The sequence below is a fragment of the Nannospalax galili genome, unplaced genomic scaffold (genome assembly GCF_000622305.1).
Source record: "Nannospalax galili isolate Female #2095 unplaced genomic scaffold, S.galili_v1.0 scaffold231, whole genome shotgun sequence".
NCBI lineage: Eukaryota > Metazoa > Chordata > Mammalia > Rodentia > Spalacidae > Nannospalax > Nannospalax galili.
The window spans coordinates 2,295,108-2,321,725 of NW_008330120.1; the positions used below are offsets into that span (position 1 = coordinate 2,295,108).

Here is a 26,618-nt window from a genome sequence, read left to right on the forward strand (position 1 = left end):
AAAAATCATTCAATTTTATGTCTTACAGGGCTTATACCGAGTTCAATATTGTATAACTGTATTAATTCAACGGCGAACCTAAAAATTTTATAGCCACTTTTGAAAGAGATGTATCTTTGTTATTGAGTGTGTTAAAGCTGTAATGAAATGCTTCTTCTAAAAAATTTTTTTAAGTAATAATAATAACAAACACCAGTACCCAGCTGGTACTGTCTCTTCTGCAGTACCACTGAGAGACAGATGGGGTACTTCCTGCCCTGTCCACAGAGCATCTGAGGTCACCTCAGCTGTCCCAGCAGAAAACACCACCCTGGCACTGGGCCTCCAGGGCTGGAAGGAGTCTCATGGACCCTTCTAGCAGAGTTCCCCCACCCCGTCCCCTTTCTGGAGCATGTGTGCCTTTCAGCCTCCTTCCCCAGCCTCCATCCTGTAGGTCTGCACACCTCCTAAGAGTCCGGGACTGAGGACAGATGAAGACTGTGGTACTCAACATCCCTCCTCAGTGCTCACTGCGCTGGGAGAAAAGCCTGTCTGCACTGTCTGTCCTGCTCTCACCTCGGATTGTGTCTGTAGATGTTTGTTGATGAACAGCAAAGCACGTCAGTGTTTTATGTTCTTTAGATCCCTGGAATGGAAATGTAGCTTTGCGGTAATCAAAGAACAGAAAAGAGCAAAGGCTGCCCTCAGGAGACCTCACGCCAAGGCCCGTCCCCTTTCCTCTCCCTCCAGCACGTTTTGACTGTTTGGTGGATGAATATTGAGTCCAGAGGCCGGGAGAGGCTGGCTGGCCAAGATGCCACTGGTGCATGTGGTTTGGCTGAGGCCACCTAGTGTCCCACCACCGTGCCTCATCCAGAACTCCATGTGCTGCCACCTTGTCCCATTCATTCCAAGTAATCACCCAAGACAGGTGGCACAGTCTGGCAGACATGCAAATTTAACACAGGAACACCATGGATGGCATGCCACCCTACTGGCAGAGGCCCGTGATGGCAGGGTGGCTCCTCTCCCATCCGAGCTGGGGACAGAGTGGCAGGCACCGTTTCTTTGCCCCTTCCTACCAGCATATTCTGAATACAGAGCACAAGAAGAATCTACCATAAACCACACTGCCCTGTGGTCCCAACAGGACCTTGTGCATTGAGGCAGGATGCAGGAGTGAGCTACCGAGAGCCTCCTTGGGACCAGCCTCCAAAGAAATGCCTGCTGGTGTGAGGGGTCTAGCACATAGGTCTGTCAAAGCACACAGAAAGACACCCACCAGCTTCTCCCCAGGACCCTTTCAGTCTCCCTTTCACTGGGGCCATCATGATCCAAGCATCTGAGCTGTGTGAAGTACCATCCATATCACCACAGTTCTCTGCACCTCCTCTGGCTCCTGTGTCTAGAGGGAGTGCCAGGACCACAAAACCCGGATCTCCCTCCAGATCCTCCACCCTCGGAGGTGTGGGCAGATCTTTTAGTTTGTTTAAATTGTTTGCTAAAACTAATGGCATGTTTCTTAATTTCCTGGAGCACTGGGAAAACAGAGCAGGTCCCCAAAAAACTCAACCTCCAATTCATTTCTCCCTACGTTCCCCTAATGAGAGAGAACACAGAACAAATGCCTGCGGGTGACAAACGCCAGTGGCTTCAATCAAGGCCCTGTGTCCCCTGTGGCGAGATGCAACTGCATAGCTCCCTAGAGCCCCAGAGCTAGAAGCTTCCAACAAGTCTCAAGGAGAGCCTGTGCCAGCTATAAGGCACAAGCAAATCTCAGCCACATCAAAGCCAAGTGTTTGTCACCCAGGAGTTGTGAGCAGGGACAGGAGGAACAATATCTTGTTAACCTTTTTTCCTGCAGGCATTTTGCCCTCTGGCTTGTACTTTCTGCTGCACTGTACTCGTCCTTGAAGAAATAAGATCTTCTGCAGTGCAGAATATAAATCATTTTTTTTTAAAGGAAGAGTCAAATATAACAGGTAGCTGTCCAGACCTGTTTTAAAAGGTTAAGCTCCAGCTCAGCACAGAAATAACACCCCATTGGCTTTTATCACATAAACCTGGCCACAGAGCCCAAATGCATGATGGTGCTGAACATGGTTTCCCATTGTTATCTCATTAAGCCCATTAACTATGTAGGAAAGAAAATACCTTCACATCTTGGACCTGGTTGAAACTATCAGGGAACAGATTAGAGTTAATTAAGGCTCTGAACTCTGCAGACGCCAGCTGGGGAGGCTCCCAATGGAACCCAGGTTCACACCTGTCACAGACCAGCCTTCAGAAAGCCGAGGTGGACACTGACAGCCCCCGGCTCCCTGGTGCTGCAACACTGGATGTCTGATCTATAGCTCACGCATCTGGATCAAGAGATAAGCTGCACCTCAGATATGGAAAGCAGTGAGCTCCAAGCAGAAACGGTGCAGGGCCCTCGCTGGTGCTCCGGAAATTGCTAGGGGTTCCAGGCCGCAAGGCGAGACTGCTAAGTTGCTTCTGGCGAGTTGGAAAGAGCTTATCAATTATTCATGCAACTGGATAAACAGGGATTTTATCTTGTAGCATGAATCAAGAGATAAAAATTCCATTTCAAGAGGAGGGGCAGAAACTAAACCCTGAATGTTAATTGTAACTGGAGAAAAGGAAGGAGGTGGAGGAGTGAGTGCTTCTACCTGGGTTATGCTAGGGGTTCTTGGAAGATTCCCTCCATTTTGTCCCCCAAATTCTGCTTCTCCCATACCCAACACCCCCACACCAGACAACCCAATGGAAAGGAAACAGCACCACTTCCTCCCTGAACTCAGCTTGCCTCTGTCAGGGTACCCTCCACACCTCATAAGCTGGTGGTTTGTTGACCCCCTCCCAGACACCAGCACCTCTAAGCTCTGCTCCAAGACCCAAATCCTAAACAGAAGGAAATTTTCAAGCAGCTAGCTAACAAGATTAAAGCAAAATTAACAGCAGTTAACAGAGAATATGGGTCCTGCCCTCCACGCTGTGGTCTAGACAGAATGGTAACCAACATTCAAAGTATTACGGCCAAAGAAAGAACATAATTTCCCAGACCTGGTAGCATGGGTCTGTCACCCCAGCTACTCAGAAGGCTGACGGAGGAGGATCTAAAGTTGAAGTGCTACCTGGGCTACAGGTGAGTTCAAGGTCAGCTTGGATAACTTAGGGAGACCCTGTCTCAAATTAAGAAAAAGAGAACTGCAGGTGCAGCTCAGTGACAGAGTACTTGCCCAGCACATGTACAGCCCTGATCTCCATCCACTGAGATCGCTCAGAAGGTCAAAGTGCTTGTCACCAAGCCTGACCACCCAAGTTCAGTGCCCCAGACCCACATGATATAGAGAACCAACTCCCACAAGTTGTCCTTGGTCCATCCCAGGCACACTATGGCATGCACACACCCGTAGACATATAGTCACAAAATAAATAAACGTAGAAGAAAGTTTTAAGGATCTTATTTGTCCCACATCTCCCTCCTACCCACAGCCTTGCCCCAACAGTCCCTTAAAGGCTTGGAAAGTAACCCAAAAGATGGAGATGGGAATTTGGTGGTTTATTTTGGCATTGGATTTGACCACAGCTTAAAGATATATAGAGATGATGGAGACTACACGGCTGTAGCTACAGTTAGAAAGGGTTAGGGAGAGGCAGGGCAGACAATAGTAGAGACGAATCTGACATGTCCAGGGTCACAGGTTGTCTCTGGCTAGAAGTATATATGACTTCATTTTCTTTCTTCATTCTACTTTCTCTGTATTTTCCAAACAGGATATTGGGAGCACTGTTAATTTCATAATGGGAGAGAAATAATAAACCTTGTGCCTTTAAGACACTGTATTAGGAACGCGTATTGATTTTCACATGGGAGGATAACAGTACACTTTATAACTGGCTGTATGAAGTGACACTAACTGACTTGGCTTTTATTTTTTTCTCTCCCTCCTATAAAGCAAAAGAATCTATCTCAATAGGTTTGTCCTTTCTTGGCACCAGCTGGTAGATGGGAAAGAGGGTGGGCAGGTAGACTCTGCCTGGAGTGACCACCCTGTAAGCTTGTGCAGGTGTGAGAATATGGGGCCTGGCCCACACTGAGGTCGAAGTGAAGTAGCATCCAAGGTCCGGAAGGGTCAGGAGTCCCAATTCTATGGGGATATCCAGCCACTTTCCTGGCCCTGTGGCTACTCCTATGAGGGACACGTGGCCTGCCTTTGTGGAAAGGTGCCCCTTGAGGACCAGGACTGGGATGTACCTCCACAGTTTGGGGGCTGGCAATCCAAGGTTAAGTTAATGAACCTTTGAGTTCATTAATGGGTTATTACTAATAACTTAGTGGTGCCCGGCCACTCACCACTCGTCTGTCCACCACCCCCCCCCGCATCTAAATCCCAGTCCATTCATCCACCATCTAGCCCTCCATCCACTCACCTATCCGTCCTCTCATCCATCCGCTTCTCTACCATCCAGCCACTCACCTGTCCATCCATCCTCCATCTACTCATCCATCCTCCCATTCATCCACTCATCTATCCATTCATCCCCATCCATCCACTCACCTATCCACCCTCCCATCCACCTACTCATCTGCCCATCCATCCACTCAACTGTCTAACTATCCAATGATCTACTCATCCATCTAAGCCCCAATCCATGTATCTACTCATCTATTCATCCATCTACCCACCCATTCACTCACCTGTCCGTCCATCCACCCACCCATCCATCCATTCAGCCATCCATCCATCTACTTATCCAAGCCCCAATCTATTTATCTACTCACCTACCCATCCATCCACTCACCATCTAAGCCCCAGACCATCCATCCATCCATTCTGCCATTGCTCCACCCAGTAATCCATCCTTTCGTTCAAGCACCTCCACTAAATAGACCCTCCAGTGTGACCACCTTCCCACCACCATATACACAATAACTAGACAGAGCAAGAAGACAAAAGACTGAGATCAGTACAAGAGCTGGCTAGGGAAGTCCCCAGCAGCCCAAGCGGTTTCCACACCCCAACTCCCAAGAATCAGGTGGACCAGAAGCCACTCAGGATCTAGAAGTTTGGGGGCAGGCTGAGGAGCCAGACTTCCAAGCTCTGGACCGTTCCCAGCTAGGCTTCATTGCACACCAGCCATGCAACCTTCACCTCCTCTCCATGGAGTTTCAGGGTCTCAGAAGGCTGGAGTCCGCACTGGCCTGGATCTCACTTCAGCCAGAGCAGCCCAGGAGGTTGCCCTGGATGTGTACTTGGTTATTGGATAACCAAGCTCGGCACCATTTCTTTGATCAGACATCCTTGATAACAAGCAGAGGAAACAGACCGTTTCATAGCAAGATTTCAGGAGATCCAACCTTCCCAAGGGAAGAGAAGAACGAGGCGTTGCTCCTGCACTGACTTCCCATCCACCAGCCCTAGACTTTGGTATGAGAGGAGGGTGGAAAGCACAGGTGGAGAAGGAAGTCTGGTGTCCTCACCCCCCTTGAGACATCTGACTCATTGCCAACCCACTCATACCACTGTCTGCCCACAGCTAGAACCCCCTGTGTCTACCCCAAGCCCCAAGAAGCTCTGACCCCTGGGGAGTCCAGAAAGCAGAGCTCTCACTGCCCAGATGCAGTTGAGCCCTGGGAGGCCGCTCACCACCACAGGGCAGGACTCAGATAATGTCTTATAAGACCCACTTTAAACCTTCCCGAGTGATTATCCTACAGCTAAGAGAGCGGTCAGGAGCAAGTGGGGCACTCTTCCTCTAGCAGAGGCATGCAACTTTTTCCTTCTCCTCTCCTCTCCCCTCCTCTCCTTCCTTCCTTTTTCTTTCCTCCCCCTCCACCTCTTTCCTTCCTCCTTCCCTTTCTTCTTCTCTCTCTTGTTCGTTTTTAATGTGTTACTTATTATTTTTATTTTATGTGTATGAGCGTATTGCCTGCATGTATGGAAGTCCACCAGTGTCGTGCAATGTCCGTAGAGGTCAGAAGAAGGTATTGGATCCCCTGGAACTGGAGTTATGGATGGTTGTTAGCTGCCATGCGGGTGCTGGGAATTGAACCTCGGTCCTCTGCAAGAGCAGTCAGTGCTATGAACCACTGATCCATCTCTCCAGCCTGTTGTCATTCTTTTAAAAGTCACATTTGAAGCCACAGGTGAGTCTTAGCTTCACTTCATTCTCTGATTTGATTTCCTCATAACTCAGGAGAGTCTTCTCCAAATACTGTGTGGTGTGGCTGTGTCCTCTGGTGGAAGTGACCATCACCATCTTGAATCAGAGCAGCAGTGAATAACTACAGGAAACCCTCAGGAAAGGGGCCTGTTGACACTCCCTCCTAGGGATGGGGGAAGATTCTTGCAAGCCCCTCCTGGAGGTTACATAAAGAATTGACTGGCTGAGGGGGATTCTTAGGTAGCACAGTCGCCTGTAGGTCACCCGGAGACTCTTGATGGTACAGCTTTATGAGCTGTCCATACTGTGGGTGGGACTCTTCGGTGCTGTAGCTACAAGTAAGCCGTCCAAAGACTTGGTTGGTAGAGCTGCCTGTGAGTTGCTCATGCCCCTGTAAGTAACTCCCCTAAACTCATGGGCTCCCCAAACTGCACTTAGATGGAATTCTTTCTAGGGCCTACTGGTGCATGCTCTGTCTGCAGCAGTCTCCCCAGAAGTCATGTGACACATTAACTATCTTCTTTCTTTAACTGTTGGGGTGGGGACGTCATCATGCGTGTGTGATGGTCAGAGGTCAGAAGACAACTTTCTGCAGTCAGTTCCCTCCTCTTACCTCTTACAGGTCCCAAGGGACGCAACCTCCAGGCCCCAGGCCTGCAAAGCGAGCACCTATCTACCACTGAGCCGTCTCACTGGCTCTCTCGGGCTTACTTTTCTACTGTTCCGTAGTGAGGGTTGCATTGTCTCTGAACAGCTAAGCTCCAGCTAGCTCACCCTCCCTGTGTTTCTTCCTCCTGAGCCCCTTTGCCCTTTCCAGCCACCCCCGCTGTCCTGACTACTGCTCCCTCAATCTCCTGCCACCCAGCTGTGTGGGCTGGAGACACTAGTCCAAACTCAGAACTCATTTTTCCTGTGCTGGGGCTGGAGAAATGGCTGTAATACAGAGCTAACAAGGACGACGGGATGTAAGGAACACAACAGGTGGCCACCCAGTGTTCTCAGTAATCAACAGTTCTCACTGAGAAATCAGCCAGTACAACTATCACGCCCGCCATCCTCTGCGGGAGAGCTTCTACTCTGAACAGCAGCGCAGTATGTTCTGAAAGCACCGAATTATGACTCCACCCTGAGACACCCACGTAACAACCCTTTTCCCACAAAAAAGCACTAATATTTGAATCCCTGTCCACATGTGGGGCTCGGAAATGCCTGAATTCAGAAGGCAAAAAGAGGGCAGTCACCGATGGTGCTGGGCAGAAGAGCGAGTCATCCTTATCTGTAATGGTAAATTTTGCAAATTTATGGACACATAATTGCCACAAATCATCACAATTATGCAATTATAAATAATCACCATGCACAGCTCTCCTCTGGCCTGAGAGCCAACCCCCACCCGCAAACTTCCTGTGACAGGCACAGCTTGCACGGATCTGGGCTTCAGCAAGCCCACCTCAAGCCTCACGCTGTGCTCAGTAACCACAGACACCAGAAAAAATGGCACCTTTAGAGGGAGATTGATCGCTTCGCTGCCCTCACATCACAGCCCCACTGGGCACTTTTGCTTATCTCTGTTGCCGCTGCAGAAGAAGAAAATTACAACCTCAAGGAGTCCTGGACTTGGGGATCTGGGGGTGAAGATGAGGGTTCTTGCGGTTCCTGAGTGCCTCACCTCAGTTTCTGTAAGAAGTTTAACAGAGAGGTGGTTGGGGCTGGAGAGATGGCTCAGCGGTTAAGAACACTGACTGTTCTTGATAGAAGACCCACGTTCGAATCCCAGCACCCACAGCCTCTTCTGTCCTCCTCGGGCACTGCATGACACTTACCTACATGCAGGCAAGACACACACATAAAATAAACATAATAAATAAAAATTTTTTAAACTTTAAAAGAGGGGTGGTGCCGTGGGTCTCCTCTGGGATGCTCTGCCCACAGAACTGGGACAGGTCACCCTATAAAACCTCTGGAAGTGCAAGCTAACTGCTCAGATCTGCCTTAACTCTTCCTCAGAGGGACAGCCCTTCCCGCCCCCCTTCTCCTTCACCCCCTCTCCCTATCCCTCATCTCTTTCTTCCTCTGTCCCGTCCATTCCTTCCCCGGGCACCCCCCACCCCACCCCCTTTCTACATCCTTTCTGTCCTCCCAGCTCATGGCAACACAAGGAGCTGGTCCTTGGGATCCGCACCTCCAGCCCTGGCACCCACTCCCAGTTCTGAGTTGCCCGGGTGTTCCATGTGGATAGAAGCGGTCAGGATACTTTCTCAACCACGTGATTCTCTTCCTTCCCTTCATAAAATCGTAACTTGCACCGGTCTACCGGTCTCCTTCCCAGGTGATCGCATACCTTTATCAAAGCCTGCCTGCCTGCCTGGGGCGTCAAGGGGACCAGTTGGGGGCATTCTGTCTGTTCCCACAGCTGCTTTGCCTCCGAGCTGCCACCCTAAACTGACTCACTCCCAGGAGCCCTATGGGGTGGTGGCAGGAGGAGGAGTTGGGGTGGGGGAGGAAACCCGTCCCAGTCATCCCAGCCGGCTCCGGGCTTGCTAATTACAGAGAGCAGTACCGGCTGCTGGGTCCCGCCTTGGCCACTTTCACTCGCTCCTGGGTTTTCTTGGGCTCTGCGTCGATGCGACTTTTCCGAGGGTTATCTGGAAGGCCTGAAAAGAAACTTCAGGGACCCAGGAACCAGAGCGGCTAAGAACTTTTTGCACCCCCAGGCCCTTGACCGTCCTGGGAACCGCCTGGCCAGGAGTGCGCTCGGGTGCGAGGAGCGCACAGCTCTGGCTTGGAGAGCGTGTGGAGAGGCCTCCTTGCCCCTTGGAAGCATTCTCGAGGACGCAAGGACCCGGGGCGCAGGAAGGCTCGTCTGGGGGTGTGAGTGGCAGCCGCTGCCGCGCCCTGGCCCTGTGCGCGGCACCAAGACAGTCTCCACCTCTTCTGGCAAGTTGGACATCTGAGTGCGCGGCTCGGCTCTCCACCATCTCCATCCTGCCAGCCCGAGCGAGGCTGAGCGCCGAGGGGCACAGCACCCAGCCCACCCGCATCTCCAAGGCCCGTGCCGCCCTGCACATCCCGTTGGCGCCCAGCGGCCCTGCTAGCCCGAACGGGATGCCAGTGGCCTTGCTCCCCTACGCGTGCGTCCTGGTACTCTTGGGAGGTAGGTGCTATCTCTCCCCAGTCAGCTTGCCACCTGAAGTAGGAAACTCTCTGTCTCGCGTTCCGAGGGCCCTTGGGGACTCACTGGGCCTGAGGACCTGGCTGGTGATACTAGGTACTGGGCCTTGTGAATCCTTTTTCCAGGCTCTCATGGTCAGCACCTGTGGCATATTCAAGATCTTTCTAGGCTCAGCTGGAGGAACCGGACCACTGGGCAGTGTGTGGAGCGTTTCAGGCTTCGTGCCCTTAGAGCCCAGCCTCTGGGTATCCCGAGCAACCTTTTATGTCCCGGCTCCAGGAGGATGCGGGAGTATCCCAAGCCCACCAAGTCCCTTGGGCAAGGGACAAGCCCCAGGTCTCTAGACCAGGATGTTGGTGGATCTTGCCCACTGAACCCGTGGGAGCATAAGACTGTATCCTGAGGCATGGTTGGAAGAGAACCATGGATTTTTCCTGGCACAGGTTGGTACCCAGCAGGCCTGGTAGTGGGGGACTCAGGGGACTTCAGGGACCCTGTTAAAGAGGCAACACCTTCTCTAGGACTTACGCTATAGGGCTCATGCCCTCCTGATGACTTAGGGGAAGAGCTCTACAGATAACCAACTAACTGTGGTTAGTTGCCCTATGCATTGTGGGGGCCCAGGTGCCACTGGCAAAATTGAGGATACCAACCATAGGCACTGAAGTGTGTTCAACACAAGGCTCACCCCCAATCACCCTCCTGTGGTGCAAGGTTAAGAATTCTGGCCCCAGTCAGAGCCTGTGGCTTACTCCTCTGTCTGTGTGCCTATCCTTCAGCTCTGAACCTCAGCCTTCTCATCTGTGAGCTGAGCTTGCAAACCCCACCCTCTGGCCAGGATTACTGTGAGGTGCAGAGGGCAGGTCGGAGAGCCCTTAGCTTGCCACCCTGCACTGCCTGGTATGCATCACCTCTCCAGGGCACAGCAAATGGGTGTCCTAGGTTCTGAGGACCCACAAGAGGACATGGTCCTGGGCATCTCAACTCATTTCACAAGTAGTTCTGGGCACCATAGCTCTTCCACACAGCCTTTCCCTCTAAGCCCCAAATTGCTGCACAAGATATTTTGAGAAAAAGATGAAGGAGGCTGAAGGGAAGTCAAGGGTGGAGCATGCTTGTGGTTTGAGGAGTTGTAGATGCATGCATCCAAGATACATCCATCAAGACCTGTTTTCCCTGCCTGAGTGGAAATCAGAGGTCTCACAGTTAGCCCTCAAGACAGAGTCCCATCTTAGCCAAAACAAGCCCGGACAGACCTGCTGACTGGCTGATGCGTAAGCACGGGAGGAGTATGACGGAGAAGCTGATGCTGGGTGTTGTGGCGGAAACTGCATCTTCTCCACACCTCTGACTCTCCCTAAGCTCAGGGGACTGGGCAGACCAGAGCAGGGACACATTACCCCAGAAACCTACAGTCCCAGCCGCAGTGTGGGACTGTTATCTTTGGCAGGCCCCAACCTTCTCGCCATGCCAATAAAAGCACTGAAGTGTAGCACTGAGGCTTGCTGGAGGTGAGTCCTGCTGCCTTGTTCCTTGTGACCTTTCACCACAGCAAGTCAAACTCCATAGGAGAGAAACTAATATCTCCAAGTGGGGTGATGAGCTGGGAGTCTTTGGGTCAGACCCTGAGGGCTCTGCTTCTCAGCTCCCAGTGCTAAGCCGACACCAGGCACCATGTTCCACAGCTTTGATCAAAATCCTTTCCACCATTGGTGGTACCACCAGATGGTGAGGTCTCCTGGATTACCGAAAGGGAACAAAACTCAGTTGTTAATCCTTCAATTACTTACATAACTTAGGTACCTGAGCTGAAGCGTGCCTCAACTTCATCTCCAGGTTCTGAAAACTTCGGATGGAATCGCACACCAACCACTCTGCCAAGGAAGCTTGGATTGCACAAGCACACACACGTGCATCCACACACCCAAGGTTTTACAGCCTCAGCACTGTTGACACAGGGAGCAAGTTTCTTTGTTGGGGGAGGGCCTTTCCTGTGCGTGGTGGCTCCTGAGCAGCCCTTGTTGTTGAGTTCTACCTGCCCGGTGCCCATGGCACTGCCCCTCCCAGTCATGAGATCCCAAAAGTATCTCCAGATCTTGGCAGGTGTCTCCTGGGGGAAGGGGTAATTGCCCCCAGTTGAGAAGTACTGGTCTGGCTAGATCAACTCCATTGGGTAGGTTTTCACAGGAATCTTTGTCCAAATTACTGGGTTGGATGGATTTTGTTATTCTTGCTCTGCGCAATCAGGAAATCAAGGGCACAGTGGGGGCCTGAGGAAAACGACGCAGCCCAGGTGGTTTCAGATTGGGACGTTGGTTTTTCCCATTTGTTCCCTCTTGGTCTGTGTTTGAAAATGCCCTCGTTGGAAGATGACAGACGGGAGGCTGTGGTACATGCAGTTACCCATGATGCCAGATGTGTCTCAGGCCGGCCCTCTGGCTGTTAGCCCCAGTTCCTCCACAGCAATTTCTGGCTTTAAAAGAAAAAATCTTATTCAACAATATATGCCTTGAGGGGGTGGGGATGAGAAACCTCAGATTCATGTGGTTTTTTCATACCCTTCCTATTCTGTGCATAGGGGCTCTAATTTAGGTCTCGCTTTTACGTCTAGCTGTCTGCTTTGTGATGCCAGTTCCCATTCAGATATAGACTACTGGGGAGGGGTTGTAGGCTATCCCATAATAAACTGGTTTTGATGGTAACCTTTATTTCAAAACCAAGTATCAAATGGGGAGGAAAGGGCTAGGGAGGTGGCTCAGTGGATAAAGCACTTGCCATGTAAGCATGAGGACTTGGCATCTGATCCTTGGCCCTGGCATAAAAGCTGGGTGCAGCAGTGGCAGGAATCTGTAACCCCAGCATTGGGGAGGTGGAGACAGGAAGAGCTTGAAGTTCGTTAATCAGCCAGTTTTCCAAATTGGTGAACTCCTGGGTTCAGTGAGAGATCCTAAGGTGGAGAGTGATGGAGGAAGATTGCCATCAACCTCTGGCTTCCACATGAACACTGTGCCTACACAAATACACGTACACACACACACACACACACACACACACACACACACCACCACTAGGTAAGAAAATTAACTTAAATATACTTCTCCAAGGATCCAACGGGAATAGAAGTCGGTGATTGTGTTAATTTTTTAAAACAAAGAAAATTATCAACAGAAGCTTCATTTTGTACTTGGCAAGTGGCAGGCAAATCATCCCGGCCAGCTGTTTCACTTCTCTTCTGACGGAGGCCGCAATCTTGAAATTCAAAACAACCAGCTCGAGGCAAATACAGCAGCTTCCTTGATTTTAAAGCCATCTGGATGGCAAACCAGTGAGAGGCTACATGTGAAGAAATATTTGTGCAACGTATTGGACGTTAACTGTGCTAATGAAAGCTTTAAGCCAAAATGAGCTCCTGATAAGCCTTCCGAGATACAGTGGTTCACTGCTGAAGTCGGTCTGCAAAATGAAGATCAATAGCTCAATGCAAAGGGGAAGGGAGGCTATTAAATTCAACTTGAACTTGAGAGCGGCTAAGCTGAGCTTGGGGCACTCTAGGGAAGGAATGGAATTCTGAAGTTGGATCAGAGGATGCTGATAAGCTATGCTGGGCCATTGGGTCCTTCTGTTCCTTTCATGGGCCTCTTGTGTGAAGTCCACCTCTGACCCCCACCCCTCTTGAGTTTTCAAATTGCGTCCAAAAGACCCTCAAACAGGAAACCACACCTGGGAAATGAGAGACACAGCAAAGAGGTAACAGTGACAGTATCACAGGGAAAACCTTGCCCCAGAGGATGTCAGTTTGATTGGCTGGAAAGATGGCCATTGGTCCAGTGAGCCCTGGGACAGTTGGTGGAGACAGATTGGTGTCCATCATGGCATCTGCCTGTGCCCCATGTTTGGATGTAGACCCCACCCAGGCTTTATTACGTTCCTGTCTCTCATTGGACACATTCAGCCTCTCTAGACCTGTGACCCTATCAGTGATTTGAGAATGACAGTTATGACCTCACATACTGGAATCTACCACTGTCATCTGTGTCCTTGTGTGTACAGTAGGGATGGAGATGGCTGATAAGGGAATTGTCAGGGCTGGAGCAATGGCTCAGCAGCTGATAGTGTGTATTGCCCCCGTCTGTGACTCCAGCTCCAGGGGATCTGATGCCTCTGGACTCCAGCATACACACACACACACACACACACACACACACACACACACACACACATGCATACACACAATTAAAATGAATATTTAAAAAGAGAGAATCTTAATTTTAGCACTCAGGAGGAAGAGGCAGGCAGATATCTAAGAGTTCTAGGCCAGCCTGGTCTGTATAATGAGTTCCAGGTCAGCCAGGCCTATGTAATGATACCCTGTCTCAGAAAACAGAGAGAGAGAGAGAGAGAGAGAGAGAGAGAGAGAGAGAGAGAGTTGTCAAGCAGAGAGGCTTCCAGTAGGTCTCAAGCCAGCAAATGTGTATTGGGTGCACCATTGCTCCATCACTGGTGTTACTGGTATTTTGTTTGATGCATCATCACTGATTATTTTTGAGACAGGGTCTCCCTGTAGCCCCAGCTGTCCTGGAACTTGATATGTAGACCACACTGACCTCAGTCTCACAGAGATCCACCTGTCTCTGCCTCCCGAGTGCTGGGATTAAAGGCGTGCGTCACCATGCCGACCTTCATCACTGGTATTAGATGGTAAAGACAGAGGGATCCATCAGACAGCTCTCTGCCCAAGTGAGAATCAGAGTCAAGCAGGACAGCTAAGTCTTCAAGAAAGAAGCAATCTCAAGAATGTCAAGCACCACACAGGACAGGCCCAGGGTCCTCTTGCCAGGGCTGGAAGGTTAAAGAACAACAATGCTCCCCGAAAAGGTGTCAGGTGACCCAGAACGGAAAAAGCAGGTGGAGTGAGCTGAAGGAACAGAAGGGATGTCACATGGAAGGCCTGGCATGAACAACGACCTGGGTACAAAGGAGGACAGATGCGCTTGTGGAGAGAGAAGGCTGTGGAGATGATGAGAAGAAGCCAGTGAGGATGAGGTCCAGACAAGGTCAGAAGTCGGCAGGACCTAGACCCCGAAGGATCATGGACCATCAAAAAGGAGTTGGACTTCATGGCAAAGGCCACAGAGAGTACGCAGAAGGGGTTGTGAGGAGAAGCATCAAGTTCCATCACTGGATACGTCCTGACGCAGGCTAGATGGTACAGTGGACATTGATGGCTGCAGAGCTAGGCTTCCGACCCTGGGAGTCTCTAGTTCTACAGTTAGGACCCTCACACGTCCTCACTGAAGTGCAGGTTCAGAGCTGGCAGCAGGCCGTGTGTGCTAAGCGCTCACTCTGTACAGCAAGACCCAGGCCAGGTTGGAGCTTACCACAGCATCAGGGGCCGTTCTTTTCATTTTCAACATCCCTGGAAGGCAGCAGACATCACTCCCATTTAACAGATAAAGAAACCAAGGCACAGAGACTGATCCGAGAACAGCTATGCGTGGATGCAGCTAAACTCATTAGTAAAATTGAGGATCTCCACTGGCAGGCAAAGCTGGTGCAGTCTGTGCCTCTTTCCCCTCACAGCGTTGACCTCAGTCTTCTGGTCTATGAAACGGGAAAATCATAGTACCCAATGGACACCATCCAACAGCCCCAGTGGTCTGGCCCTGCTTGCTCATTTCATTTCACCCACCCAGAAGGGACGCATGGCCTGTGTGTGGATGTCAGAGGAAACTTTCAGGAGTCAGTTCTCTCCTTCCACCATCTGGGTTCTGGAGATTGAACTCAGATCATCAGGCTTGGTGGCAAGCACTCTTACCCTCTGAGCCGTCTTGCCAGCCCCCATCTTCCTCTTTGCTTGAAGACTCTAATGCAGATTCCTTGCAGTGGAATTACTGTGGCCAAAGCTGTGTGTTAAGTACATCCCCTCACCTTCCTTCTGCAGAGCTGCTGTGGCTGGGCTCCTGTGGATGGCATGTATCAGGAGCAGTTCTCATCCCCACCTAGCCCACCACCATCACTCTTTATAAGTCTTGCTAATGGCGATGTCTGGCTGGTCTGTGTTCTTGCCATGAATGTGGAGAAGCATTGGTTAGGTTTCCTGGACCCCTATGATGCTTTTCCTATGAATGGACTGGTCAGATATTTTGCCCATCTTTATGCTAGATTTTAAGCAGAATCCTTGTCCTCGGGTGTGTGTGGGGTATGTGTGTGTGTGTGTGTGTGTGTGTGTGTGTGTGTGTGTGTGTGTACATGCCACTCTGTACATGTGGAGGGCGGAGGACAACCTCGGCTTTTGGTCCTTACCTTCCACCTTGCTTGAGACAGGGTCTCTTCTTGTATGCCTCTGCGTACATCTAGGCAGCTGGCCATGTGCTTGCAGGGATCCATCTCCTGTGTCCCATCTCCCACAGGGAGATCACAGATTCTCATGCTGTGCATCCAGCCTTACACAGGTTCTGGAGATTCTAACTCAGGTCCTCACACCTGAGCAAGTGCTCTTACCTACTGAGCCCTGAATCCTTCCTGTGGATTCTCCAATGTGTATTGCAGTGTTTGCAGCTCACCCTCCATTCCCAGTAGCCTCCCCAAAGAGAAAGTCTGCTCCTCTGTCCTGGTGTAGGCCTGCCATGGAGCTCCCTGTGGCTTTCCCAGAGAGATAGCCTATCTTGCCTCATAAATGCCCATTTCTGGGAAGAGAGACAGAAACAGGGAAAGACACAGAGAGAGAGTCAAAGAGAAACAGAGAGTCAGAGAGAGAGAGAGAGAGAGAGAGAGAGAGAGAGAGAGAGATTTCTTAGACACAGCTCCAGTGCTGTGCTGCATACCCAACCCAGCCACTCGTTTGGCCTTTATAGCTTCACTTTACCATGAGGAGAGAGTCAAGGGGCCACACATTCAAGCCATCCTGACTGGCGGTCAAGGTGTGCCAGCCGACCAATAAGATTTGTGCCTCAGCTGCCCCCATACAGTGAACGTGCAGAGAAAGTCCATGCAAGGTCCTGTTCCTGGCAGCTGCTTAAAAGAACCTTCACTTGAGGGAGGTCTAGACCCAGGAGCCACAGCGTCCCTGCTTCTGTGTGGCCCACTGGGGAAGGCTGCTGTGGGGAGACTGCTGAGAAATGCTACTAAGCAATGTCTTGAAAATCCCTCAAGGAGATGCTAATCTGAGAGTTCAAGGAAGAAGTTTCCTAATCATCTGCCTACAGAGACTGTTTGAAAATTGAACTGCCAGGGTTTGGATCCCAGCTACCCCATAGACTTGCTCACGGTCTCATCCTTCCATGCCTCAGTTTCCTCCTTTGAAAAACAATGTCTAACAATGTCTAAGGAGGTGAGACTGCCCATGTGAAACACTCAATGTCAGGCATGGCACCAAGTCCTCAACAGATGTCACTCACAGCATCACTGTGAGTTACAGTCCCAGGACCAGGCTGTACTGTGTCCTGGGTATAACTTTAAGGCACCCTGGGACATCAGGAGCATGACTGAGGAGGGGATAAAGGTGACAGCTGGACTGGTCACAGGAAGATGGGTGTGCAATAAAGGTCATGAGTCTCAATTCCTGACCCCAGTGCCACAGGGTCTCAGGTTGGCCTGGACTTGAGATGTAGCCAAAGAGACCCCTGCAGGGAGGATGGCACCAGGGGTTTCTGGAAAGTGGGGATTGCAGAAATCACGTGATCATTCGCCTGTGGAGAGGCTATTGGAACAGAGTCAAGCCCTAGTCAAGGAGGCCAGGAGACCCAAGCCTAGACCCCAACAGTAGGTAATGACGTAAATACATTTTGAGGGAACTATGCAGAATTACATAAAATATATTCAGAAGTTTGGATGGCGTGGGAATACATAGATGGAGCATGGTGTTTATTTTATCCTAATTATATTTTCCTTTATTAAAAAAAACTAAAGAAAATATGAAACGAGTAGCTATTTGGGGAGATAGATTATGGATGATTTTTCTCTATTTGATTTTTTTTCTCCAATGAAGTCGGTCTCATATAGGGCTGGAGGGCTTCTAGAGAAACGAACTGGGTGTTCAGTCTCACGGGTTTGAGAGGACTAACAGGAGGGGCTGGTTAGAGCTCTGAGGGAGGCATGTAGGGAAGTGTATTAGTTACATTTCTTGTGACTATGAGAAAAGCAGCTTAAGAGAGGAAGGAAGGGTTTACCTGGGCTTACCACTCCGGGGTACATGGGGAAGGGCATGGCTGCAGGGTGGTGAGGTGACTGGTCACGTTGCACCTCAGTCAGGAAGCAGAGAGAAGCAAATGCTGGTGCTCAGCTCACTTTCTCCTTTTTATACAGCCCAGGACCCCAGGCCGTGGGATAGCGCCACAAAGAGTTAAGGATGGTCTTCTCACCTCAATTCACCTAATCTAGAACCTTCCACACAGGTGTGCCCAGGGGCTTGTCCCCTTGGTGATTCTACATTGTCAAGGTGATAATTACTGTCACCCATCACAAGAAATGACACTTGGCTGGCCACAGAGTGGGCCTTGGTGTTGGGAGTGGGATCACCCGGGTCCTGGGGGTTCTAGGCAGGAGGGATGTTCTTAGGGAGACTGGTATTCCTGGTTACTAGAGAAGAAGTTGACTGAGATGTTTGGATAGGGTCCTGTGTCCTTCCTGCTATTATGAGAGGGCACTGCTAGAGGTGCCCGTCCCCACTGTAGTGGACAGGCCTTTAGAACTGGGAGATGGTGACCCAGGCCAGACTGTAACTGTGGATGGGTCTATATCAGCAACGTCTGACATCTACTGGGTATCTGCCCTTATAAAGGAGCTTTGTAGAGTTGCCTCATGACTCTCTTGTAGTCTAGGTTCTGCTCTGACCAACAGTGGACACCCGAGACAGTGTCCTGGGCTAGGATGCTGCAGAATGGCAGGAGCCCATGAGGATTGCAACACAATGGAATCTCAGTTGCTCGGGAGCCCCAGAGCTTGTGAGTCTGGAATCAATCAGCATAGACCTCACTGCTCCTGGGTGATCCTGAGATGCTAGGAGTCCCCTCCACATGGGCAGCCCAGAGACACTAGTTGCCCACTGCTAAGAAAAGCTAGGAAGGCAAAGTCCTTCACCAAAGCCGGGAAGCACTAGCCTGCTGTAGCAGCGGAAGGGTTCTGCTCTCTCCCCATCCCTACCCCAGTCTTAAGCCCTGCTCGGCTTAAGATCCAGCTTTATGGACCAGCAATGGCTTTGCCTCCTGGACTCCAGTCCCCTGTGTGTCTCCCCATTGACTGCAATCCTAGAGGGTCCATCAGTCCACCTCACTCCGCCTGGGATATGAACCTCCAGCTAAGCCAGTAAGATGTTTGCTGCAGGGACCAGGTGCTCAGGGCAGTCACACAGGACATGCTGGGAAACTGCAGAGCGGTTTCCTCCAGCTGGATTTCAAGAGCTTCCCTTAGTCCAGTGAGTGCCACCCACGCCCTTCTGAAGAAGTCCCCCGTGGCTTCTGTTGGTTTCAATGAAAACCCTTATGTCCCTAGTGTCCTTTGAGGGATCACACTCTTTCGAATAGTGAGCCAAGTTCCATGCCACGAGCCCTCATTTTAACAATCCCCAGAGCATGGCGTGGGTTTAAAATATGTATGTATGAGCTGGGGCAATGGCTCTGTGGGTAAAGCACTTGCTGTGCAGCCGTGAGGACTTGAGTTTGGATCCCCAGAACCCACATGAAGCTGAGCACAGTTATACATGTCTGTAGTCCCAACACTCCTGTGGGAAATAGGAGGTAAAGACTGGAGAGTATTCAGAAGCTTGCAAGCCAGCCATCCTGTTTGTCATATGAAGTACAAACAAGAGAGTCCATCTCAGACCGGGTGTAACACAAGGACCAACATCCAGGACTGTTTTGATTTTCACACATGCTCCATGGCACATGTGCGCCTGTACTCACACATGAACACGCACACATGCACGAGAGAGACAGACAGAGACAGAGACGGAGAGATTTAAAAATATATCTAAGGTTCCCTCCAGGAGCCTTAATACTAAATTACACAGCAGGGAAGAGAAATGCAGTAGTTCACACTGAGCCCCACTCTCTTCCCCCGAGTGTGCATAAATCCAGGGCAAGCCAGGAGTGTGTTTAGCTTGGAACCACTAGTGACCACAGCAAACAAAACTGCTTGTTGTTGGAAATGTGCAATTAGACTTGACTTAGCACGTGTCTTTTGTGGCTGGGTATGGTTGCTAGACAGTTGGAAACCAAAGTCTACTGTTTGGCCCGTCAACATTAACCCAAGCCTGACAGGTACCAATTTCCTTCCCAGAAACCTGTAGTTACTGAAATAGAAACCATCTTGCTCATAGGCAAAAGTGTCTGGGTTTTGACTGCAAGCAGTACTTGGGTGTGTTGGGACTCTGTCTTAGTATTTCTCTGTTGCTATGATAAAATATCCTAACAAAAACAACTTAAGGAAGGGCAGGGTTTACTTTGACTCCCAGTTCAAGGGACAGTCCATCAAGTCAAGGCTGTAGGAACTTAAGGCAGCTGGTCACATCACATCCACAGTCAGGAAGCAGAGAGTGATGGATGCCAGAACTCAGCTCACTTTCTCCTTTTATAATCTAGGACCCCATCCAGGGAATGGTGCCACCCACAGTGGGTGGGTCTTCCCACCTCAGTTAACCGGATGAAGATAACCCCCTGACCAACATGCTGCTTCCCCTCCTCTCCCAGGTTCTAGTATCCCTATCTTTAGCTGCCAGAGGATGTATAGCTTTTCCCAGCCTCCTTTGCAGTTAGAGTGGCCAGTGGTAAAACAAACCAGAAGCACACACCTGCCCCTTCTTCCCTTCCCTGGGAGAAATGTGAATCTAGCTGGTCCATACAGGGGAAGGCCCAGTCCAGGGACAGGAAGGGTCCCTGAGCAGAGGAGCAACATGTTTACATCCACTGTAACAAGTGTTGTGTGAGTGCCTGTCACCACAGCCAGAATCACCCATAGTTAGCTGAAGGAGGTACAGAACTGGAGCATCCCAAAGCCAGGGTGGTGACAGGTCACCCTGGTGGCCATGGGCAGAGCCAAGTCTCCAAGAAAGAGAATGTGAGAAGAGGGGCCCATGGCCTCTGCAGGCTCTAATAGTAACGGTGACTGGACATGATGCCCAGGAGGGGACCAACATGACAGCATACTGAGGACCATGGCAGAGGGGAAGAGGAGGCACAGTGCAGAAGCAGCCGCCAGCTCAGCAACACTGTCCAGGAGGCTGGCTTGTTGGTGGCAACTGGGGTTTCCAGGGCAGCATCCAGGGTCCCACAGAACTTAGTGGCCAGGTCAGACACACTTTTCCAACCTCCTTCAGCCCTGTCCACACCTCCACACCCTCTCCCTGGCTATGCACGTCCCCACTAGCTTCCCCCTAAACCAGTAGCAGGTGCAATTTTTTGTTGTTGTTGTTGAAGAGCCAATACAGGGGCATGAAGCATAGAAGTAATAAAATCCTTTCTTTCCTTGTTTAAGAAATTATAGCCATGTTAATCAGGAAACATGACATCCTAACTCCTCCCCCTTAAGCATCCCTTCCAGGCTTTCTGGTGCCCAGAGGAGCAGGTTTGAGGGGATGACAGTGCAGCATGGGGGGAGGGGCAGCAGCTCAGCCCCACAGCTCTGATTGCTATGGCTCCTGAATGAATTTCCTCACTGAGTGAGTGCATTTGAAGCCAGGTTACGTTGTCTTTGCTCGGCTGACCTCGTGTGCTACTGAATCGGAAAATGTGGTTTGTGTTGTAAGGGCTCTTAATAATGGGTTTTTTTAAACAAGACTTTTCCATTGCAAATGAGACATAGAACTCCACACTTAACACAAAGAATGCCTCCGTCTGTTTTGAAACGTATTTTTTTATTAGCTAGGTTTTTCACCGTAACAGAGATTTAAATTTTATGTTAAAAACAGCCTGTCATCCCCTACACATGCATGTGTTTATGTCTGCTCTTTCTCAGAAAACTATCTAGAAAGATATACAAGCCAACAGTGGCAGCTGCCAAGATGGGGAGATGCCATTCTGCTCCTTGTGTTGGGTTTTGTTTTTTTAATATGAGAATTCCCACCAGGCCTGGTGGTACACATCTACAGTCCCAGCATTTGAGAGACCGAGACAGAAAGATGAAAAGTTCAAGATCAACCTGGGCTACAAGGCAAAGTAAATTCAAGGCCAGCTTGGGCTACAGAGTGGAACCCTGTCTTAGAGAGAGAAGAGATGGATGGATGGATGGATGGATGGATGGATGGATGGATGATAGATAGATGATAGATAGATAGATAGATAGATAGATAGATAGATAGATAGATAGATAGGTGATAGATGGGTAGATAGATAGATAGATGATAGATGATGATAGATGACTAGGTAGATAGATAGATAGATAGATAGATAGATAGATAGATAGATAGAAGATGGGTAGATAGATAGATGGTAGACAGATAGATAGACAGATAGATAGATAGATAGATAGATATAGAAGATAGAGATAGAAGATAGGTGATAGATGATTGATAGGTGATAGATAGATAGATAGATAGATAGATGATAGAAGATAGATGATAGATGATTGATAGATAGATGATAGATGATGATAGATAGATGATAGATAGATAGATAGATAGATGATCGATTGCTTAGTAATGAGACTCACTCTGGGGTCCTAGCATAGTTGGCAAATAGCTCAGTGGACCTTTGCAAACCCATGACATGACTTCACTAAACAATGTCCTGGCACTAACATGATATATGTGGTCCATTGTTCACCAAAGATGTTGTATGTGCAACAAAGGAAGCTACCTAGGGTCCACCCTCACCATCTCTGTGACTGTCACTAAATGCTGTGAGCTGAGTTGTCCCCACCTCAGAATTCAGATGTTCCAGTTCTGAGCTGTTGGGACTGTGGGTCATAGCATCATTAGGGTTTTGGGGGGTCTTGACTGAAGTTATCAAGTTAAAATGGGGTCATTGGGGTACTTAATCCAATGTGATTACTGTCCTCATAAAGAGGGAACATTTGGACATGGGCTTTCCAAAAGGGACAGCCATGAAATGGAATGCTAAAAGGCAACCATGTATAAGCCACAGCAAGTCCTGAACTCAGAGCCAGGAAGGAACCCACCCTGCCAACCCCTTGACCTCATACCTCAGGCCTCCAGAGCATCACCAAGTCCTAGGGGGATCAGGTAAGATGTTGAATCCCCTGAGTCTTGCTGGCCTATCCCTGCTTGTGAACTGACTTGGCGTAGGACAGTCTCCTCAGAGACCCCATGAAGTGCTGGCTCCCCTGGGTGGCCCTGAGGCTCCTGCAGCCGCCTCCACACCTCTGTCCTTCTACCTCCATCCCCTGACCAGGTGGCCCCAGGCACCTTGGTTCACCTCAACCCCAATCACCAGCCCCCCAACACTGCTCTCCAGACCCCCCAGTGGCCTCTGCCTCCTATCTGCTGCCCCTGGAGTTTAGACACCGATTTGCAGATGATCCTCCTCTTTTGTTCCGTTTGGAGAATCAGCTCTGCATTTTTATTTAGCATAAATTCAGGATCCCTCCCAGCATCTCCCCCCTCGGTTCCAGGCCCAGACCTCTCACACAGGGGCCTCCAAGGCTCCCTCTGGCCCTCCACTCCTCTCTCCACCACCCAGTTCTGTGTCTCTTCACAGGTTTAACACCCCCCCCAAGGGCTTCCTCAGGCCCCTCACTGTCCCCACACTGCAGCGCTTCACTTCCCACATCAGTGCCCTGAGCGTCCCACCCTAGAAAGCCACCTTGCGAAGCATCCATGTCAGTGTCTGCCTGTTTTCTACACGGAGACCTTAGAATGTCTGTCTCCACCCAGACCTAGGACAGGCGCCAGGCTCTCTTGCTTGGACACATCCCCACCCCCAACACAGCACCCGCCTGAGACAGGGCCTGCCCTAGTTACGCCTCCCTGGAACCACACTCTCAGCGGCGCCTCTTTGTGTCTCTCCCACACCTGCCCTGGGCTCTGCAGAGGTCACTGATAAATAAAAGCAGTAATTGCATCTGCTAAAGTTCCCTTTCAGGATTCAGAAAACCAACCTGCACTCATTAACCCTGGGGAAGCGGGACGAGCATAAGTACGCCCTCCTCTGCTCATACAAATGATTGTGAGCACCGTGCACGCCTCTGACCCCTCCACATTCAGCAGTCTGTAGTTCTGAGTTCTGGCTTCGCCCAGTGCTGGGGAGCGGAGCCTGGTATGAGCCGGGGCCAGGGCCGAAGAGCCGCAAGCCTGGAGGAGTGAGGTCGTAGGACACAGCCACGGCCTCCACCATGGGCCCGTGAAGCACAGGGAAGCTAAGCACCTGGTTTGCTGATCACCCGGGCGGTGGCTGGGATACAGGGTGTGGGGAGCCCAGTTAGGGCAGCACGTCACAGCCCAGGCGGTGGTGCCCCATTTCCCATTCTTAGGTATAACCGGAGATTTCCTTGTATGTCAGGCAGCCAGTTACCTCCACCCAGCCACTGACACCCACTCAGAAGACAAGGAAACCCAAGGTCCGTCAGGTGAGGCACAGCATGTTATCCAAAGTCCCCAAAGGCCTGTTCCCGACCTGGATAGGGACCAGAGCTCCAGCCACATCTGTCATCCCTGCTTCTTTAGGGCAGGGACATTGGGAGGGAACGCAGGACCACACCCTCCAGAGCCTTCAACCCTTAAGTTCAGACTGTGAGAGTTAGCCTGACTCACTGCCACCTCCACTTGCTGTTCTTCCTCTCTACCTGGCCACAGGAACCGTCATTTCAAGTGTCCCACCTGAGAAGGGCCCTGTGCTGGCCATCTTAACCCTCCTTCCCTGCCCTGAGATTCCTAATACGCTCTGAACCAGAGCCTGTGTCGCCAGTGTGTTCTGCCTTCCAAAGCAAGCAGGCGGCTGGCCCTGGTGGTCATTATGTGCATGTGATGCTAGAGATGGCAACTGAGGGTTACAGAGGCATCATCAGCCTCCATTTGGGTGAATGAGATGGGAGATGAGCAAGTGTCCCATCAGCAGAGGGTCACAGGAGGATGTATGGGAAGCAAACCCCCAGTATTCTCTGTAGAGGAAACAGCAGGCCCTAGGGGATGCCAGAGGACCCACCTCATGAACAAGGCGATGAGGAAAGTCTCACTGAGGAGACACAGGAGCCCAAGGATAAGCATGAACTAGAATAAAATCAAAAAAAACTATTCCTGGCTGAGGGAACCACAAGTGCAAAGGCCCTGGGGTGAGTCCAGCTACGGTGACAGCAGTGCACGGTGTGAAGAAGTCAAATCAGGAAGTGTTCGCGGGGAGCCAAGCTTGCTGCAGTGGACTTTTTAATTAAATATATTATCTTTATTTATTCTTTGAGAGTTACACACATGTATACAGTGTATTTTGGTTATATTCACCCCAGAACCCCTCTCCAACTCCTCCTGAGTCCCACCACAACCCCTCCTAACTTCGCATCCTCCATTTTTTTCTAAGTCTGCTGAGTCTGCTTACTGCTGCCCACATGTGCATGACTGTGTCAAGTGGACTTTTTAAAATATAATATTTGCTAACTACAAAAATGCACACTTTGAAATATAATGTGAAACCCACTGCTCACCCCAAGAACCCCCACACCACCCACAGGTCTGTACTTCCTGAGTTCCCTGTTGTTACCTTGGTTGTTTTCAGACCAGCTTTCTCGGTCCAGAGTTTGGGGGGTTCATCTGTTCACGTTTTTGAGTTTTGTACCTGTGGTAACTTATGGTACCTGCTTTTCTGTGCTGGCTTTTCCCACAGAACATCATTTCTAAGAGGTGAACCACTATTGCGTGTGGTTTTATCTATCCACTTTTCACTGCTGGGTAATATTCCAAGATACTAGGGCTCTCTGGTGACTCTTTGTTCCTCTATGATTGTTCTGTGTGTTCCCAGTTTTTGTTATTATAAGCAAGGCAGTTAGGAACCTCCTTGTGCTTGTCACTGGGTACACACAGGCAGGTTACCAAAATCTAAATCATGATCTATTAAGGAGACATGAAATCCAGTCGTTAAGGCCCATGGGTCTTTTTTTTCCTCGTAAATACAAGATAAGAAAACACTTGAGAGTGGACAGCTCCTAGCAAAAGCCAATATTGTTTCTTGAAACTTCTGTGACTGCCTTCTCTATATGTGTGCCTGTGCCTGCCTGCATGGTGTGTGTGTGTGTGTGTGTGTGTGTATGTGTGTACACATGTATGTGTGTGCACCAGTACCCCCTTCCAACTGAGTCACATCAAGTGTTTACAAGCCACTGACCCCATACTGTGAATGTTCATAAAGTTAATTGACACAAGTTGATTTTTCAAAGTTGTTACCCCCATTTTGGCCCCCACCAGGGCTGTACATCGATCCTGGACACACATGCTATTTTGGGAACTGCTAAATTTTGCTTTTCCAAAGATCACATGCCTGCCTGTGTATTAATGAGCACAGATATGCCAACACTCTGACTTCCTCTTATGTGAAGTATGAGTCCCATCTCAGGCTGATTTTCATTTTCTCTTATTAATTAATATAATTGAATATATGTGTGCATATTTATTTTTATTGTTGTTTCTATTTTATTTTGAGAAATGGTCCTACTATATAGCCCTGGCTGGCCTGAAACTCAGTCTGTAGACCAGGCTGAACTTTGTCTCACAGAAATTGCCCTGCCTCTGCTTCCCAGCTGCTGGGATTAAAGGGGTCACCACCACACGTGGTGGACCTCTTCTGCCATAGGCTTGGCCTTTCCCTTGTGGAGTATTCCTCAGTTACTAATATGTGTTATAGAAATCTTCTAGTTTGGGACCGGGGCTCAGTTGGTAGAGTTGCTCACATAGCACTCTTTGTGATGCCCTGGGTTTGACTGCCAGTGCTGCACAAACCACCTAGATATGGTGGCACACACCTGTGAACCCAGCACTCAGGAGAATCAAGAGTTCAAGGGCATCTTCAGCTACATAGTAGGTTCAGGGCCAACCTGGGATACATGAGACCTTGTCTTTTAAAAACAGGAATAAAAAAAAGCAAGTTTGGGGCTATTCTCGTGTCCTCTTAAGAGTGTCTCAGTATCAGAAGTTCCTAATTTTTATGTAGTTGTTTTTCCAGCTTGGTACTTTGATGCATTTGTGTCAGGATTCTTTTGCTGTTCTGTGGTCATAAGATCCTGTCTGCTCTAGCATTTTATCCCGTACATTTTATTCTTTTATCCTTTAGAAACTGATTTGGAATGTGAGAAAGAAATGTGATTTCTTTGTCCCTCCCTCCCTCCCTCTCTCCCCCCTCCCCTCCTTCCCTCTCTCCCTCCC

At 49.9% G+C, this 26,618-nt stretch overlaps 1 protein-coding gene across 1 annotated transcript in view; it reads left to right on the forward strand.

The window, feature by feature from the left end:
* The first annotated feature begins 3,053 nt into the window (after positions 1-3,053).
* Positions 3,054-26,618, forward strand: part of Apcdd1l (APC down-regulated 1 like) — a 57,115-nt gene continuing 33,550 nt past the window's right edge. The window contains exons 1-3 of the mRNA XM_008842738.2: positions 3,054-3,127; positions 8,865-9,304; positions 10,102-10,185. Of these exons, the coding sequence (XP_008840960.2) occupies positions 3,054-3,127; positions 8,865-9,304; positions 10,102-10,185 (598 nt within the window). The remainder of the gene's footprint in view (positions 3,128-8,864; positions 9,305-10,101; positions 10,186-26,618) is intronic.